Here is a 19,395-nt window from a genome sequence, read left to right as displayed (position 1 = left end):
ACCATCTAGTAGACTCTCTGTATAAGGTAGACTCTGCTTATAGTGAATGTGGATATAGTGATGAAATTCTCCTGCACGGATGTGAACACTGTATGAGTTCTCTGTATTTCCATATGCAGGGCACTTTTGGCAAGGCGTACACAGTACATCAGGATGCTTGGAATAAGAGTGAAACACTGCGCTGTCAACCCAGACAGGAAGGGTTAAAACATCTGTACTCCCATCTGATAGGCTGCTCTCCAGTTGTGTGGGCCGGCGATAAACGGGTGCCAAACAATTTAGGCAGGAGAAAAAAAGCTCACCCCAACAAAAATCACCAGACATCTTTTTGATGAGGCATTTACAAAACAATCTCCCAATAAGTGTTCAGGCCCCTGGCCTGTGTGTGTGTGGGGGGGGGGGGGGGGGGGGGCTGGCTCATGTGTTGAATATTTGAATGACAATGCAGGGCAATCATCCATCTAAAAACAGGCCCTCACACCCCACTGGGCCAGATACACCGGAGAAAGACGTGATGGCTATCACTCTGTGACATTTTTTTGCTCTCTTCATCTTTCTCTCTTATTCCCTCTGTCGCGATCTCACTCACTCTTTTCCGTCACTCTCTGTCCCTCCTCTCTGTTGCATGCTCCCTTTCTTTCTTTCTCTCATCCCTCATTGTCTTTCTCTCCCTCCATTGTCACGTTGGCTTGTTTAAAATCACAGTTCCGGACCGCTTATCACCAGAGTATGTGAACGGAACTGGAGCGAAGCGAAGAGTGCCCAATTTGACTGGAGCGCGGAGTGAGATTACAAAAAGGCTGGAGGGTCGGCCTTCTCTCCTGCTTCAATTTCGCTCCAGTAGCGCTCATTTCATGAGCTCAGAGCATGCCTGGCCCAGCATGCATTTGTAGTCTACTTGTGTGCTGCTATAGCTCCTCGCTTTAACTACTGTCACGGAGTTCGCTAAATATTTCCGTAAAGAAACTCATAAAACACACAGGTGCTAAATCAAGGTGACTTACAAAGATGAGGAGCAAGAGAGGGAGTGTGGCGATGTAATGTCCACAACTAAAGAATCATTGTGGAATCTGAAAAGACACCTATCCCGAAAGCATGATGGTGTACTTTATTACGTGCACATGCTAAAAGAAAGGAACGAGGTGGGTTGCTAATTAAGTGGGAGATTTCTGTTTTGATTGGTTTATTTTGCCTAAAAACCTTTTGGCCTACCTTTAAACATTTTTATAAACAACTCTGCATTTCCGCCCAGCCTGGCAAGAGTGGCCAAAAGGGTGTCTAGCATCCCCAGTGGCTCTGCAAGAGCGGAGAGGGTGCTCTCTGCTACTGGCCTGACCATCACATGAGCCTAAAGCCACAAACTGGTTAAACTCGTGCTTCTAAAAATCAATTCAAAAAAAGCACTGAACCTAATAAAACATTTTTCATTTCAATTTTTGATTTAATACAACTAAAATGTTAAATGCGGAGCCCTTTATGTCCCTACCAGCCTATTGTGTCGCACTTGAAAATGTTTCACAATGTATTTCTTTGTAAGCTATAGCCTTGAAATAATATAGCCTGAGTCATTCCTTTTCGTTCCTTCTTAGTCTCCCTGTCTGGCTCCTGACCCATTTAGAGTGTTTATATGCGTTTTAATATGACATGTAGCCTATTTGAAATGATGACATTCACCTTGTCATGTTTACCAAAATAGCCTACTTTTCATCCAATCATATGGTTTGGTTTCAATACTTCAAAACCAAATGGTAAGACCAAGTAGTCACAAAAATAGATAGGTTTTGGTTAAATTGTGATTTTAATGAATGGAGCGAATGTGGGGTCAGTTTTTATTTCCTGTAAGCATAGACCGGTTTTTAGCGGCACGGTTGGAAAGGACTTGGAGCGCTGAGCAAGCAACGCTCGGTGAGCGATGAGCGGGATTTCCCACCGCTCAACACCGTTCACATACCCTGCTTATCACAGGCAAGAGAGCTGTGGCCCAAGGGCTCTCATTACAGAGTGCACACACACAGTGCACACACACAGGCTCACATACTATCTCCATCTTTCTCTCCCTCCTTAATTCCTTCCCTCTTGCTCTCTCTCTCTCTCTCTCCCTATTTTCCCTCCTACTCCCTCCCTCAGTTCCATCAGTTAGGCCAGCCTGTAGATACATGAACAGCTGTTGGTGTTTAATTAAGGCCCAAATTAAATCAGCATCTATTAAATCTTCCCAGCGTATCAAAGAGCCAGGCACAGGACAGGTGTGGGGAGAGATCTAACGCACCCCCAACATATCACTAACCTATCTCCAACGCATATCTAATGCATGTTGACAGCTACTGCAGTCCAGAACAAAGGGCGACCGGAGGGAAGAGGGGGAGAGGGGGGGAAAAGAGAAAACGAGTGATGGAGTGGGTGGAAATAGAGAGGGAGAAGAGAGTGAAAATGGACAAGAGATAGAGAAAGATAAAGCGAAGGAGAGAGGAAAAGCGGGGGTTTGGCTAGAAATGCTATTGGATCTTCCTCGCTGAATTCTTGAGATGATCCGCATTTCCTGTTCCCTGGCACCAGTATCAAAGACAGCACAGTGAGACGAGAGGCCGGAAAAGAGTGTGTTTTCACTGAATACTCTCTCCCTCTCCTCATCCTCTCTCTATGCCTTCTGAAACACATCCGTACACATAGTCTCTGTCTCTCGCTGTAACAGGCCCGTGGAGCTCACAGCAGACACATCACTTTTCTGCTCTATCCCTTTCTGCTGGGTTCATTCACAGATCACAGCTCCACTCACTCACACTCACACACACAGTCCGAGGTCTCCCAAACCGCAGGCCCCATGGCAGATACTGTAGGCTTTCAGAGAAGAAATATGCTGTGCGTGCGGTCAAATGAGAGATTCAATCTACTGCACTTCCACACACGCCATCCCTCAGAGAGAGTTCCTGTCACCACTGGTTGAGACAGAGCTCAGGGGAGAGACAGCGGACACTGATAGGGCTCTGGGCTCGTCTTTGGGGCTTTAACATACTGCAAAGGATTACACAAAAACCAAATGCGGGCGCACACGCACGCACACACACACACACACACACACACACAACCATTATTCTTTCACATCTGTCTCTCACCCTCTCTCCCCCCACACCAATTCATCCCTCCCTCCTTCCATCTCCACTCATCTCTCCATCGTGTTGTGTTGTGATGTCATAGCCACACCATAGAGATGGTGGTGAGGTTGGTGTGTGGTGAGTAGCAGATGCTAGTAGTGATGATGTTGGTCTAGGGGGGGATGAGAGAGAGTCCAAGCCCAGCATCAGTGCTTGGTTTGGGGTAGGACTCAAGACTGCAGTGCCTAGTGGTGGTGGTTAGAGGTATGGAACTCCACACATGAAAGAGGGGATGGAGAGGGGACTGAGGCCCAGGAGCGGTTTTGGTGGCTGAGGACAGGGAGCAGAGATCAGGGTTGTGGCCCAGGCACGGTGCCTGATTGTGGCAATAACTCTGGGCGTTCCCTGGTGGGTGGAGGGAATTGAAGTTGTGTGTGCAGTTTGTGTGTGTTTTCTGGCTGGAGACACAGAGGCATGTTACTGTGCCATGTAAACACACAGCCAGGCCAGGCAGCAAGCCAACACAGCTGTTCGGGGGTGTGTGTGTGTGTGTGTGTGTGTGTGTGTGTGTGTGTGTGTGTGTGTGTGTGTGTGTGTGTGTGTGTGTGTGTGGAATAGAACAATAAAACAAGTAAAACACAATTTCCTGCAAAAGCAACAACAGTGTACTGTAACTTAACAACAGAACAGTGTCTTAAAGCTATAGGAGTCAACATTGAAGTCACCACTAACTATTTAGCAGGCAGCTTAAGTCCAGAGCAACAGAGAGAAAAAAAACAAAGCCACAAGTAAGTAGCAGCAGTAGTGCTATGCACCATTCATCAGCCCACAGTAGGGGTTAGTGGTGCACTCATTCACTATCAGACCAGTACAGCTGTTGTAATACTACAACAATACTGAAGGCTATTACAGAGGCTTAGCAGTGAGTCTCTATGAGAGGCCTGTAGTCCAGGGCTGTCTGTCAGCGGTAGCACTCTCACACACACAGTTTGAGCGCTCCACTGTTATATTAAAAGGTTATATCAGATTAGCATGTCCATCCAGAGGAAGACATAAACAAGAGACACAGGACATGGCTTAGAGAGAGACAATGCCAAGAGTAGATTTCTGGCAGGACGGGGTGTGATGAGCAAACACAAAGAAAAACATCCAACTACTAAGCGACACATTTACACACAGAGACACACATGGATAGTGGCGTACACACACACACTCAGAAACACACTCTCACAAGGGTCGTGTGGCTGACTTGAGTGTTCAAGTCCCGCAGCCACACGACTCAATGACAGACGCCTGGGGCAGTTACCCTAACATAACCCCCTAATACACACACAAACGTCCCCCCTCACTGTTTGATTTGATTTGGATCTCTTTTAGTCCCCATTTGGACTAATCTTCCAAGAGTGCTGTTAAATCCTTTACTGTGTTAGAGGCCAGCCCACTGAACACAAGCTAATTCCAGCACATTCCAACACTTAATGGGGTGGAGGCCCCCAAAACATCTGGACCTGGCAGGGTGGACTACACACACACACACACAGCTGTCTATGTAACAGTAGTTTTCACCCGTCTCTCCCTTTGTCTGATGCTGTGTTACAATCCTTTGTAATATACACCCCAGAGAGGCAGAAACCAGGACATTCCCATACCAACATTTGGCCATACTGTTACTGTACACACACGTTATTCTGTTTCTCTTAGATGGTTGATCCACCAAATTAAGTGGCTGGCATATAACTAGCTCATACACACACACACACACACACACACACACACACACACACACAAGCTGACAATGGTGACAAAGGGCTTCTTAGGCAATCAAGCCATCTTAACACACACACACACAAGCTGACAAAGGTCTTCTTAGGCAATCAAGCCATCTTAACACACACAGAGTGGACTTACAAGAGGAGGGGCTTGCGGCAGAGCACCAGGGCGTCGTAGAACACACACACCCCGAAGACGGTGATGCCCGTCTCCTTGACCAGCATGGCACAGGTGCCCAGCAGCAGACTGGCACCCAGCGCCCACACAGACACAGTGGAGGGCAGACAGTCTGCAGAATCACACTCACCCACACTCCTGGAGAGAGAGAGAGAGAGAAATTAAGTCAAGAGAAAATGCCGCCCAGTGTAAAAAAAAACTCCACACAATCCGCCCTCCATAGTAGTGACAGAGAGAGGGTTGTCTCACCTAATATAGGAGAGAAAGGCCAGGAGGAACAGCATGCAGGCCAAGACATCTGCCCTGCCCACGATACCAGACACCTGCAACATACAGAGTTTGCATTAGTCCTGTGGCTCAGGTGACCCGGACAAACTGTAGACTAGCGACAGTGTAGAGTGGGTGTCCATAGGGAAGTCTATTATGTTACTAGGTTACACTGAGACACAACTCTGTTACATAACACTGTGTGTTGGTACAGTCTGTCAGAAAAGGTTCAGAGACAGTTTGGGGCAGGTTGGAGATGAAAGTACAGCATTACTAATTTCTGTATATTTACCACAAAGCGCCCTGATGTTTGAGCCTCTTCTCCAAGAGAGAGACCTAGTTAGGTGGCATTACATACGGTGTGATGTGTTAGCTGGTGATATGTTAGGTTGTGTTACAGTTCTGTCTGGGTCCGGGGTACGTTATGTTCCAGTGAGGTCTGCAGTTTTTAAGTCTCCGCTGCAGTGAAGTAGTTACAGACTGGATGAGCACACTGACATGTCCAACTGGGACTGAGATAAAGAACACAGAGAGAGACACAGATTGAGAGAGAGAGAGAGAGAGAGAAAAAGTCAGACTCTGAGAGATGAACTGGGTCAGATAGGAGTTGTGAGATCATAAATCTAAAAACCTCCAGGATAGGAAGACAGGGGGATGGAGAGAGGGAGGGGGTAAGGAGGAAAGAGGAGTGGGATAGCTAGGAGGACAGAGGAGTGGGATAGCAATAGATGAGGAGGCCGGGAAGAAGTAGATTGATTGCCACCCTCCAGAGAGTCTGTAAATATAACAGTCAGGTCCCAGAACCATTTAATCTAACTGGCAAGACAGCCTACCTCTGTCACTGTGTGTGTGTGTGTGTGTGTGTGTGTGAAGGTACAGGGACCTCGGTTTGGTCTGCACTGTGAACCCGAATGAATACATACAAAATATATTTTAAAAATACTAGGCCTACACTGCATTGTTTTCGTAAATCTGAGCTAAAAATAAAACAACATTTCAAGCTTTTCAGTAAAAGAAAACTAGAGCCTATGTGCACGTTGTAATCACTACTACAGGCCAAAACTAGTTTTGTGCAATGGCTTGGTCGTTAAACCAGGAGTCTCCATCATCCTTTAAATCTCCAGTTCGGGAACATTTGTGCTTCCCAGTAGATTAGAACGGCGATGGAGAGAGAGAGTATGTTGCCACTGCTCAACGAGAGTACCCTATGCAGCTGCCAACACATTAAACACGTTGACACATTTACGCTGACGTCACCCCTGTATTCCTACATCCTGAGCAAGACGGAAACGCCAAAAAATATAATTAAAAACACAACTTAATCTCCCCTCTGAATTCAAGCAGCCCTTCGCAGCTAATTCTGACCGGGCCAACGAAGTTACAAGAGCGATAGGTAGCCTATGTTAATAGCCGTGGATATGAGCCCATTATTGGTGGTTGAGAAGAATGGGGGGGTTTCAGCACTTTGTGAAAGTGCTCGAGCCACGCTTCGAACTTCGCTCCCATTTCAGAAAACAGGTAGTATCCGCTCTATATAAGCAAGCTAAAGCCGACGTTGTGAATGAATTGGCCAATGACCCTGTGTTGCGCTTACTACAGATGGATGGATGGACGTCCAAGGGCCACAGAGAGCTACTTAACAGTAGGTAGGTTTCCAATGGCCCAGATTTATTCGACAAAAACAATAACGTTGCGACATGTGTAATGGAAACTGCAGATATAGGAGACATTTTCAAAATATCTACAACATTTTTATCCATTTGACAAGTGTGGATTTTTATTTTGTCTTTTTTTTAAATATAAATTATGATTGGAGAATAGTTTTGAAGGTACGCGTAAGGTCATCATTTAATTCTAAATGCCTGCTGCTTGATAAATACATTTTTTCCAACTATAAAAAATATATATATCAAGGATTGTCCTGACTTTCAAGAATACCAGAATTGCTTTTCTGGTTGGCTGGCAAGTTTCACCATCCACTTATTTCAGAAGTCCAGTTGTGCACGTTTCACCATGGCGATATGTTGGCACATGATCATTATTAGAACATGGCTAATATTAGTAAAATATTGCATTCTATACATGCTGGCTTTCGCCGGCTATACCTGAGACATGAAACAGATGGGAGGGCATACAGTCTGTCACAAATGTATTAATGCGCAATTTGCCTAAATGAGTAATGGAAACACTTCAACCACAAACATTTTATTCGACATTGTAGGTTTTTGCAACAACAACAAAAAGGTTTGTTTGTTTCTGTGGCGTCATTGTGTCCAGCTGTTTTTTTTATCGACAATATAGTTAAACGGAAACGTACCCGAGCAGGCAATTGTCGCATCTATTTTCTATGCTAACGTTTTAAATTTCGAAGAAAAAACTAAAATCACTGGACAAGTTAATGGTACCATAGCTAGTGACAGCCCATTGCATTACCCAGGAGTGGGAAATGAGACGTAGCCTGCCGTGCTACAGACACGCCTCCTTTATGAGAGTAAAATAAGAGCGCATGTTTTCCTCTACCTAAGAAAAAATTATAGCATGATATGTCTGAGCCATGTTTGCATATTGATTTCACTCGCATATTGCACTTATTTGAGTGTTGTTGTGGAGTAATCGTTTGTTTTTATTTTAAGAAAATACAAAGTGTTGGTATTATTCCTGATGGTGCACTCATTAGTCATTTGTTGACTCATGATCATATATGGAATCAGGAATAGCAACACTTTGTATTTCCTAAATAAACAAAAATTAACTACAGTAACTGTTGGCATTTCCTTTTCCTGCTGTAGAAGCTCATCAGTAAAGCAGGGGGAGGAGCCCAGTATCTTATACATTTAATTCATGAGGAAGAAGAGAAGAGTCTTCCACCCTTCCCTGTCCTCACTCTCCTCCCTCTCTCCCTTTCAACTTCCTCTTCTCTCCCACCCCCTCATCCATTGCCCTTCATCCTTCACTTCCCCCCCTCTGTTCTTTCTCCCCTTTCATCTTCCTCTATCCATCCCTGCCTCCCACTGTGACTGAAACTGACTCGGCAGTGTCATCTCAGTACACACACACACACACGCGCGCTCTCTAACAATGTATTTCAACTCAAAAACACTCCCAGCCCTAACACTCACTTAAAATATCTAAATGTCCTACTCCATGGAGTACCAGCTGTGTGTGTGCAGTGAGAAACAGATATTCTAGTACATTCTGAGCCACACCCCTATAGGGCTGCAGCTGTTTCTAATAGAATGTGCTTTAGAGACACACCCTGCCCCCTAGAATTGTCTAATGGGACATTTGGTACTGATTTACAGTGTGTGTGTGCGTGCGTTCAGGTGTGTTCATGCGTGTGTGTGAATTAGCCTACATAACCCCACAACTCTTCCTGGTATGAGGCACGGCGTGAGGCGAGAGGGTTCCTCATGACTGGAACTCAGGATAATGCTGTTTCCTTAGGGGGGGGGGTGTTTGAGTACTCTATCCTGATCACACACACCCCTATTACAGTAAAGAACTACCTTACCACACACCCCTACTACAGTAAAGTACTACCCTACCCCACACCCCTACTACAGTAAAGTACCACCCTACTACAGTAAAGTACCACCCTACCACACACCCTTACTACAGTAAAGTACTACACTACCACACAACCCTACTACAGTAAAGTACTACCCTACCGCACACCCTTACTACAGTAAAGTACTACCCTACCACACACCCCTATTACAGTAAACTTATTTTTGTAACTTATTTTATACACAATGTTGCCGCTACCATCTCTAATGACCAAAAATTACTTCTAGACATCAGGACTGCGATTACTCACACCGGACTAGCAGAATCCTATTTTCCTTTCACGACTCTGACGAGCCCGACGTGAAGGATACACTGCTTCCTCGGGAACAGGCCCTGATCCCCATGATCTGCGTGAAGAGGAGGCGGAGAAAGAGGGGCCGAAGGTCGGGCTGACATCTGAGAATTCGTAGGCGATCGAATAAACCCCCACTTCCGTCCATTCTGCTAGCAAACGTGCAATCTTTGGACAGTAAAATCGACGAGATATGCGGAAAATTAAACTACCAACGGGACATTAAAAACGAACATTTTATGCTTCAAAGAGTCGTGGCTGAACGACGACAACATCAACATACAGCTGGATGGTTATTCGATGTACCGGCAGGATAGAACAGCGGTGTCTGGTAAGACAAGGGGCGGCGGCAGTCTATGTATTTTTGTAAATAACAGCTTGTGCATGATATCTAAGGAAGTCTTAAGCTATTACTCGCCTGAGGTAGAGTATCTCATGATAAGCTATAGACCACACTACGTACTGAGAGAGTTTGCATCTCTATTCTTTGTAGCTGTTTACATACCACCACAGTCAGAGGCTGGCACTAAGCATTGAATGAGCTATATTCCGCCATTAGCAAACAAGAAAACGCTCATGGAGAGGTGGCACTTCTAGTAGCCGGGGACTTTAATGCAGGGAAACTTAAATCAGTTTTACCAAATTTCTATCAGCATGTTAAATGTGCAACCAGAGGAAAAAGAACTCTGGACCACCTATACTCCACACACAGAGAGGCTTACAAAGCTATCCCTCGCCCTCCATTTGGCAAATCTGACCATAATTCTATCCTCCTGATTCCTGCTTACAAGCAAAAATTAAATCAAGAAGCACCAGTGACTAGATCAATAAAAAAGTGGTCAGAGGAAGCATGCTAAGCTACAGGACTGTTTTGCTAGCACAGACTGAATATGTTCCAGGATTCCTCCGATGGCATTGAGGAGTACACCACATCAGTCACTGGCTTCATCAATTAGTGCATCGATGACGTCGTCCCCACAGTGACCATACGTACCCCAACCAGAAGCCATGGATTACAGGCAGCATCCGCACTGAGCTAAAGGCTAGAGCTGCCGCTTTCAAGGAGCGGGACTCTAACCCGGAAGCTTATAAGAAATCCCGCTATGCCCTCCAATGAACCATCAAACAAGCAAAGCATCAATACAGGACTAAGATCAAATCGTACTACAGCAGCTCTGACACTCGTCAGATGTGGCAGGGCTTACAAACCATTACAGACTACAAAGGGTAGCACAGCCGAGAGCTGCCCAGTAACACGAGCCTACCAGGCGAGCTAAACTACTTCTATGCTCGCTTCGAGGCAAATAACACTGAAACATGCATGAGAGCACCAGCTGTTCTGGAAAACTGTGTGATCATGCTCTCCGCAGCCAATGTCATCTATGCATAGTCACTTTAATAACTCTTAACTACATGTACATACTACCTCAAATAACCGGCACATTGACTCTGTATCGGTACCCCCCTGTATATAGTCTCACTGTTGTTATTTCACTGCTGCTCTTTAACCTGTTAGGGCTAGGGGGCAGTATTGACACGGCTGGATAAAAAAACGTACCCGATTTAATCTGGTTACTACTCCTGCCCAGTAACTAGAATATGCATATAATTATTGGCTTTGGATAGAAAACACCCTAAAGTTTCTAAAACTGTTTGAATGGTGTCTGTGAGTATAACAGAACTCATATGGCAGGCCAAAACCTGAGAAGATTCCATGCAGGAAGTGGCCTGTCTGACAAGTTGTGTTTTATCTTGGCTCTTTTTATTGAAGACTGAGGATCTTTGCAATAACGTGACACTTCCTACGACTCCCATAGGCTCTCAGAGCCCGGGAAAAAGCTGAACGATATCGAGGCAGGCTCTGGCTGAAACACTTTATCGCGTTTGGCAAGTGGCCGATCAGAGTACTGTGGGCTTAGGCGCGTGCCCGAGTCGACCGAATGCTTTATTTTCTTTCCTCTGTTTACCTAAATGCAGATTCCCGGTCGGAATATTATCGCTTTTTTTACGAGAAAAATGGCATAAAAATGGATTTTAAACAGCGGTTGACATGCTTCGAAGTACGGTAATGGAATATTTAGAAATGTTTTGTCACGAATTGCGCCATGCTCGTGACCCTTATTTACACTTCGGATAGTGTCTTGAACGCACGAACAAAACGGCGCTATTTGGATATAACGATGGATTATTTTGGACCAAACCAACATTTGTTATTGAAGTAGCAGTCCTGGGAGTGCATTCTGACAAAGACAGCAAAGGTAAGAACATTTTTCTTATAGTAAATGTGACTTTGCTGAGTGCTAAACTTGCTGGGTGTCTAAATAGCTAGCCCTGTGATGCCGGGCTATCTACTGAGAATATTGCAAAATGTGCTTTCACCGAAAAGCTATTTTAAAATCGGACATATCGAGTGCATAGAGGAGTTCTGTATCTTTAATTCTTAAAATAATTGTTATGCTTTTTGTGAACGTTTATCGTGAGTAATTTAGTAAATTCACCGGCAGTGTTCGGTGGGAATGCTAGTCACATGCTAATGTAAAAAGCTGGTTTTTGATATAAATATGAACTTGATTGAACAAAACATGCATGTATTGTATAACATAATGTCCTAGGGTTGTCATCTGATGAAGATCATCAAAGGTTAGTGCTACATTTAGCTGTGGTTTGGGTTTATGTGACATTATATGCTAGCTTGAAAAATGGGTGTCTGATTATTTCTTGCTGGGTACTCTGCTGACATTATCTAATGTTTTGCTTTCGTTGTAAAGCCTTTTTGAAATCGGACAGTGTGGTTAGATTAACGAGAGTCTTGTCTTTAAAATGGTGTAAAATAGTCATGTTTGAAAAATTGAAGTTTTTGCATTTTTGAGGTTTTTGAATAACACGCCACAGGATTACACTGGCTGTTACGTAGGTGGGACGATTTGGTGCCACCTAGCCCAGAGAGGTTAATTACTTGTTACTTTTATATGTATTTTTTTGAAACTGCATTGTTGTTTAGGGGCTCGTAAGTAAGCAGTTCACTGTAACGTCTACACCTGTTGTATTTGGCGCATGTGACTAATAACATTTGATTTAAAGTACTACCTCACCACTCACCCTTACTACAGTAAAGTACTACCCCACCACACACCCTACCTCAGCAGAGTACTACCTTACCACACACCCCTACTACAGTAGTCAGTTATTAGCCTTGTCCAAGCCAGACCGGCCTGGGCCCATCCTGTTTCTGTAGCGTGAGGCAGCTTGATGTACAAGTACACCCCCTGAGCAGGACGCTAGTCAGTACCATACTAATCCTCTTCAACCCAGCACCAAACATGTCCATAAACCTATAGTGATAGACGGTACCTCTGACAGTGGTGACATAATGGTGACAGTGATACACTGAACTGTCCTGAACTGACACGAAGGTGTTTTAATAATAGCTATTGTGTTAACCAGAGCTGCTGTAATAGTAAGTATGGCTCTCCCACATCTCCACTGCTGTCTCCTGGCCTGCTCTGCTCTACACACACTGGGCTCTGTTCACTGGCGCGCACACGCACACACAAAACGCAGACTACCTCCTTCTAGCCAATTACATAATTTTGCAGGAATTTGAACACAGCTGCAGCTCCCCCACTCTAAACTTAACACGTGGAGTAGAATATACAATACAGCCCAAGGATACAGACCCAAACACATATTTTTTTCTTTCATATATCACACACACACTCTCTCTCAGGTCTGCAAAATATGTATTTTCTCAATAACATGGTGTTAAAAGTCAGGAGAAAATGATTCCATCTGCAGTATGGCGTCCCTCACCTCTGTCTGGCCTGTCTTTTCCCTACAGCTAAGACACTCAACGTCGACTTCGCCATGCCAACCATGTGTGTGCCTAAGTGGACCGCGAGACACACAGACGGTCAGCGGAATCCCCACATGACCTGACCAGTCTGTCTCAGCAGCCGCCATTGAGAAGAGAGGAGAGTGGGATGAATAAAGGGCTTTCAGCCTTGAACAGCACCTCCATTCACTGGCGGCAGATCCGAATGACTGCATCTTTATGGTGGCCATATTGGACAGGGAGACAGGGACTGTGTGATGCCAGGAGCTCCACAGAGAGGGGGGATGAGGGATAAGCCACTTTTTAATCTCTTGTCTTATTGTGGTGTTTGTGTGTCCCCCTCATCATCAGTATAAGTGAAGTGAACTCCAGCTGGTCCCCTGGCTAATGACGTAACCGGTTTACTGCACTGAGTTCATCAGACTCTGGTACCACTGGCACAGTCACTCACTGCAGAGACACAGCACTGCCAAAGACCTGCCACTACACAGCCCCGGCATCAGCCCCAGTCCTCAGAATGACTGACTAACTACTTACTGCATGACTGCCTAGCAGACCGACGCTGGGTGGAAATGGGACTGGGACTGAAGCTCCTGAAAATGTATGCTAGGGAGGCTAGTGCTGGTATGAGCTAGGAAGCTAAAGACTCATTCGAGTGGCTGTGGATGTGGACAGGGGTTATGAGCTGGAGGTTGGTCCATGATTAGTTTATGGTTTAGGGAGAAGGTTGGGCGATGAAGCCTGGGCTGAAACTCACACTGGGGACAGATGGAAGGATGAAGGGAAGTGCAGGATGAACACTAGAGAGACTAAGGCTGATTGGGATGCTAGACACAGACTGGGAGCAGCCCTGGTCTCGTCTCTCCCCTCCCCTCTGCATTTTCATCCTCCCTTCTCTGCTCCCTCTCTCTCTGTCTGTTAGGGGCTCAAGGGAGCACCCTGTAGAGCGCTATAGTGTTGCTCAGCTCTCACCCCTGCTGCTCTTTATTCAGCTCCCGCTCTCTCTCCCTCGCCCGCTCCTCCTTTTATCCTTCGCTCTCTCCTCCACCTCATGCATTCCTCTGCCCCGTCTGCCTCGCCCTCTGCACATTTTTCTCTTTCGCCCTTTTCATCTCGCTCTCTGTTTCACTCAGTGTCTCTGCAGAGCTCTAACTTCAACACATCAGCCTTTCTTCTTCCTTCACCTGTGAGAATGAATTATAATTCTCCTCCACACAGGATTTGCATACATTTCCCAAATTGTAAAAATTGCCTCGCTACTTCTCAAACATTCAAAACTAAATTCATGGAGCTGGAACTGCAATATGAAAACAGGAAGGTTGCCTTTTCCCGGACCTATTGAACAGGGACCTGATTCACCAGTAGCGAGACGAGTGAGTGAGAGCCCTGAGATTGTCTCACACGTGAAGGCACAGTTCGTCACAGATTGTCATGTCAGAGGATGACTGCATGTGTCACCAGGTCGTGGTACTCTACAGTATGTGAAGGAATCCATGTCATTGGTCTTACATGTGAGGGAGGAGTCATTGAGAAGAAGCATGTCTGCTAGAGGGGGTGTCATGTGTGTGTGCATACTCACAGCCTCAGTGTGTATGGGGTGCACCGCGAAGAGGAGGGCGGTGAGGAAGGCCAGGCGGGGGTCGTCGAACACGCAACGATCACACGTGTGCATGAGCAGACAGGTCACGGCACAGTGAAGACACACGTTGACCACATGGAAGTAGATTGGGGTCATTCCACCCAAGAGGATGTTCAATCTGATGGAGAGAGAGAGAGAGATTTGTAGTCACCATTTTACCATCATAATTAGAGAGAAAAGAGACTTATTCAAACTAAAACTGCAGGATATGAAACAGTCGCTGCTAATGTATCACAGCCACATTGTCAGGAACTGTGACCCTCCTTTACAGTTTCCTCCATCACCAATGACTACAGTCCAATCACGACTGGGGTCAATTCCATTCGACCTGAGTCAATTAAATTCAGGACGGGTATCTAACTTAAAGGCAATTACATGAATGGAACACAATTCAATTCATTTTTGTTGAGGATATTCCCTTCCCTTAATTACCCGATTTGAAACGGATGAGCCTAACCCTAATTATTTTACACATGAATGAAGCAGAGCATTTTGGAATCCCAGCACAGAAACACATATAATCTCCCTCTAAAGAAGCTTTTTGATGGTGTAATAAGGCTGAGATAAGCCAATTGGAATCTTCATAGAATATATCTCATATCTGCATATATTAGTCTGTTCAAATGACATTTTTACCACCCACACACAGTTATGACACATACTAAAGTCTCCATTACACACCCAGGTACAGAAAACCATTAGTTCAGGTTATATAAAAGCATTTCTCCGTCAGATTGTAATTACGATTCCTCCCCCGTCTCAGAGAAGAGAAGAATCCCAACCTCAAACCTCCATTATGAATTCAATTACAGTATTACACCATCTCTGTAAAACAGCCTGTTTCTCTCATCATTAAACAAGCACAGTCTGACTCCTAATGTGAAGAAACCCACACATTTCCAGGATGAAAGACTTGGAGAATCTGAAACTGAACTAAACTAGACCGAAGGGAATCTGAAGAGAACGTAACATGGGTTTTAAAATGGGGGAAAGACCGTAGAGCTGATTGTCATACCTAAGCGATAATGGGGATGCCTCATAAAAGCCAACGTCCAATCCATTAAGTGATGATGATAAGCAGGCTCCACCCCTCCTATATCCTGTGTTACATCCTAGATCATACATAGTGGATGTTGTAGGATGCCCTGGGGAGAGGGTATTAACCTGTGTAGGCCAGCCCTTTGATGTGATCTTGTTGTAGACCTTCTCAGTGTCATGGCGGATGTGCACTCTGTTATTAAAACTAATGCATTTCAAATAGTGACCAGAGACTGGACAGCGGACAATTTCCTGGCGATGTGATCTGACCAGGAAAAACAAGGCCTTTCTTATACCCTACGACTAGGATCTGGAGGTTTTCCACACCACATCCTCTGACCAGGAAAAACTCTAGGCCCACCACTGTACAGGTGTCATTTTTTTGTTTCACCATTGCCTAGCTACAGCACTGTGGTCCCTGTATTGTGATAGAAGAGAAGCGTTGAGCCCTGCAGGTAGAGTGGTTACACTGGTCAATGCTGAAACAGACAGGTATCCAGCTCCCAAAGGACACAGTAACTGTCCCCAGGCAGCCTGGCTGTGTTGGAGGGGACAGGGGATATGACAGAGGCATCAGCAGTTTGTGTGTCTTTACACTGCTGTATCATGTTTATACTGTCCTCTGGGTGGGATCCGGGAGGGGTGGGGTGCTGGACCGTAAGCTGTGACGTGATCTCATAGCCTGTTTTTCTGTCATTCTCTGTTGTTATCCCCCTCTCTTTTCATCCCATTCCCTCCCTCCCTCCCTCCGCTCTACCTCCTTATCTCCCCCTCAGTCCCCTCCTGCTCGCTCCCCAAAGCCATCGTTCCATTAACAGGCTACTTTAGAGTGCTTCAGGGGTGTGTGTCCTTCACCTTGAGGACCGTCTCAGAGGCCCGACAGTGATCACAGAAACACACTGCTATACTGAGCACAGAGCCCCCACAGGCACAGGTGTGTATGTGTGTGTGTGTGTGTGTGTGCGTGTGTGAGTTTGAGTTTATTTATTTATTTTTACAGGGACAGTGCACATTAATCAACGTTTCAGTAAAAGTGCCGGTTTTAGCCAGCCGGCTCATTTTCAACCGCAGTCGCTGGGCAGGTTATTAAAAACAATTACAATATAGACAATCACTGAGCGGTGAGCACACGCAGAGCAACATAGGACAAGCAAGACAGCATACACGCAGAGCAACATGGCACAAAAAGCAACAAGACGTGTGTGTGTGTCCATATGTACCACTGTCCCTGGCCCATATACGGTACATGTGTGTAAATAGGCACTTCGTCTCCCATAATAATGAAGCATACATGCAAATGTGAGTCAGATTTGCCCCTTTAGTCTGAACTTAAAGAGAACACAGAGGAGACCAGACAAGGTACTGTAGTGTCACTGAGACACTGACAACTGATCTCCTCCCTTCTCTCTGTGCCGTCACAAAGTATTAGACTACAGGCTTGAGACAGTCAGGAGTAGCTTGTGTATGTGCATGAGTGTACACACCACAGAGAATGCATCTGGCCCGGCTTTGGGCTGTGTGTAGATGGAGATTCAGCTGCTTGGCTTGGCAGCAGTGTGTGGGTAACCAACTGCAGAACCAGAAGGAGAGCGCTACACAACCAGATGCTCCATCCATCGCCTCAGAAGAGAGAAACCCATTCAAAGCCTCAGCACATCAGCCTTCCCTCTCCCCCTAACCAGCACACTAAGTATTCAGCACTCACACACAGCAGCTGACAACCTCTCTGTTGTCATAATCAGCATCTCGGGTCTTCAGCTCACTTATTTGAAATGCATTCTCTGGCGCATCGTGCGGTGTCGGGGAGCAGCAGCACATGGTTTTCAGACGGTTCAGGCTCTGAGAAGAGGTCAGAGGATGCAGCGACAGAGTGACAGTGGAGACGATGTCTTACTAAGCAATCAAAGTATTTGAATAGATAAGTCCCATACATAGGATGGTGTGCGTGCGTGTATCCACAGCCCTGTGCAAAAAGAAGCACAAAGCTTTACCAGGCAGAGAATGGGTCTGTCCTGTGGTTGTCTACCGCTTGATGGTTCATATTACTATTCCAGTCTTTTCATATGTATTGTTTATATTTCAACTGTATTGCCTACTAGGCCGCCATTGTAAACAACAATTTGTTCTTAACTGACTTGCCTAGTTAAATCAAGGTTAAATATCAAGCCTACATGTGCTAGATAGGAAACTATAGGCTCTGTTTCTGTCGACTTTTTTTGTGTGTGTAGTTTTCATATTAACACATCTTTCAAATAGTCTGCAGTATGTTTTTCATAAATCTGTGAAATCTGTAGGCTATTAATGTTTCTGGTTGACTAACGCCTGAGCCGAAAGCCAGAACTCTCCAGCGTCCCATGGCGCCGCCTGTGACACGCCCGCTCCAGTGTGTGTGCCCGGAGATTAAATTGATACTGGCTGGAAAGGTTCCCTTGCATGACGACTGTTTGTTTAGTTGATACAACACCATTCAACACTAACTTCCCAAAATGTGTCCGATAAATGTTCTGGAGTGTCAAACATATCCACCAAAATACATTGAAGTGAACGTTGAGTGCAAATTCAGGGATTCCACAGCAAGCAACAAGTGTGTAGGCAAAAAACGGTCAACATCTGCCCGGTCCAGCTAACATACTGTATGTCGACTAGGCTATTTGAAAATGTTTCAAGTTGCATTTCTGTAGCGTATTCTAAGATCAATGAGCACAAATAAAATCGGATTTTCTTGCGAGCGAGCAGTGTTCATGGCACGCTTCAGCAAGTTTATTCAACTGCGCAACCGGACCGCCGTAGCAGTCTGTTTATAACCCATTAGGCTACATACATGTTTGTTTATGGTAGGTGCAGATGTGCGTCTTTCATGACCGCTGGCGATCGTCCAAGCTCAACCCAGCTCAAAGCAAGAAGTAACCTACAATAGGCTAGCCTATGACTTAAGCCTATTTCTGGGAGCGGATACATGGTATTAATTGTATCCGATCACAGGTTGGATAGCTGACGAGGCCAGCGCATTTCTGGGCATTGCCACCAACTTCTGCAACATTGTTTCTCATTCCAGCCCGAGACCCAGCTGTTCAAGTTAACTACAGAGACTTTGCAACCGATGCTGGGAAGATAACCACAGAGAGTTATGGGGGAGAGGGGAGAGCGCGAACTTACTTGAAGGTGAGGATGCATAACGGTCTGTAGGACTTGTGGCTTGTGTTGTCCGCCATCCTCTTGCCCCAAAAGTCGTTGGAGAAGATGCTCTGCAGGCTGGACCCGGGCCGGACGTCGGGGTTATTGCTGATAGCCCACACATCGTCGTGCACGAACTCCCCGTGCAGAGAGTTGCTGTAGCACAGCGCGCACAGAGCCAGCAACACGGCATAGCGACCCGCTCCTTTTCCCGCTTCTAACGGGACCGACAGGCGGAGCCGGCCAGGGGTCTTCTCTCGTCCGTGTACTGTCATGTCGGCCCTTGCCTGGCAACAAGCCGCTTGGGTCTGGGAAAAAGCCGGGGTGAGTGGGGAGCCATATCCGTTCCGCTAGACAGGCAGGTAGCGACTGTGTTGCCTACTGTGGGCTGCGGGGACTGACTATGAAGCAGCCAGCGAAATGAGAAGCCTCCTCTTGACGCATGCGCACGGCGCAGTACCGGCCTTCGCAGAGCTAGAGGTTCATTAGCACCATCTAGATAGAAAATCAATAGCGCGCGGCGTACTGTTTCAGCCGACATGACCTT

The 19,395-nt window shown here is 45.9% G+C and overlaps 1 protein-coding gene across 1 annotated transcript in view; it reads right to left on the bottom strand.

Annotated features, from left to right (window-relative positions):
* The window catches only part of LOC106609308 (protein O-mannosyl-transferase TMTC1), a 91,432-nt gene extending 72,187 nt beyond the window's left edge, over window positions 1–19,245 (bottom strand). The window contains exons 1-4 of the mRNA XM_014207977.3: window positions 18,831–19,245; window positions 14,577–14,754; window positions 5,289–5,362; window positions 5,001–5,177 (exon numbers count right to left, since the gene is read on the bottom strand). Coding sequence (XP_014063452.2) covers window positions 5,001–5,177; window positions 5,289–5,362; window positions 14,577–14,754; window positions 18,831–19,123 — 722 coding nt within the window. The 5' untranslated portion in view covers window positions 19,124–19,245. The remainder of the gene's footprint in view (window positions 1–5,000; window positions 5,178–5,288; window positions 5,363–14,576; window positions 14,755–18,830) is intronic.
* Window positions 19,246–19,395: the final 150 nt, after the last annotated feature.

This window comes from Salmo salar, chromosome 07 (genome assembly GCF_965601325.2).
Source record: "Salmo salar chromosome 07, fSalSal1, whole genome shotgun sequence".
Taxonomy (NCBI): Eukaryota; Metazoa; Chordata; class Actinopteri; order Salmoniformes; family Salmonidae; genus Salmo; species Salmo salar.
This window is presented reverse-complemented; position numbering and strand designations above follow the sequence as displayed.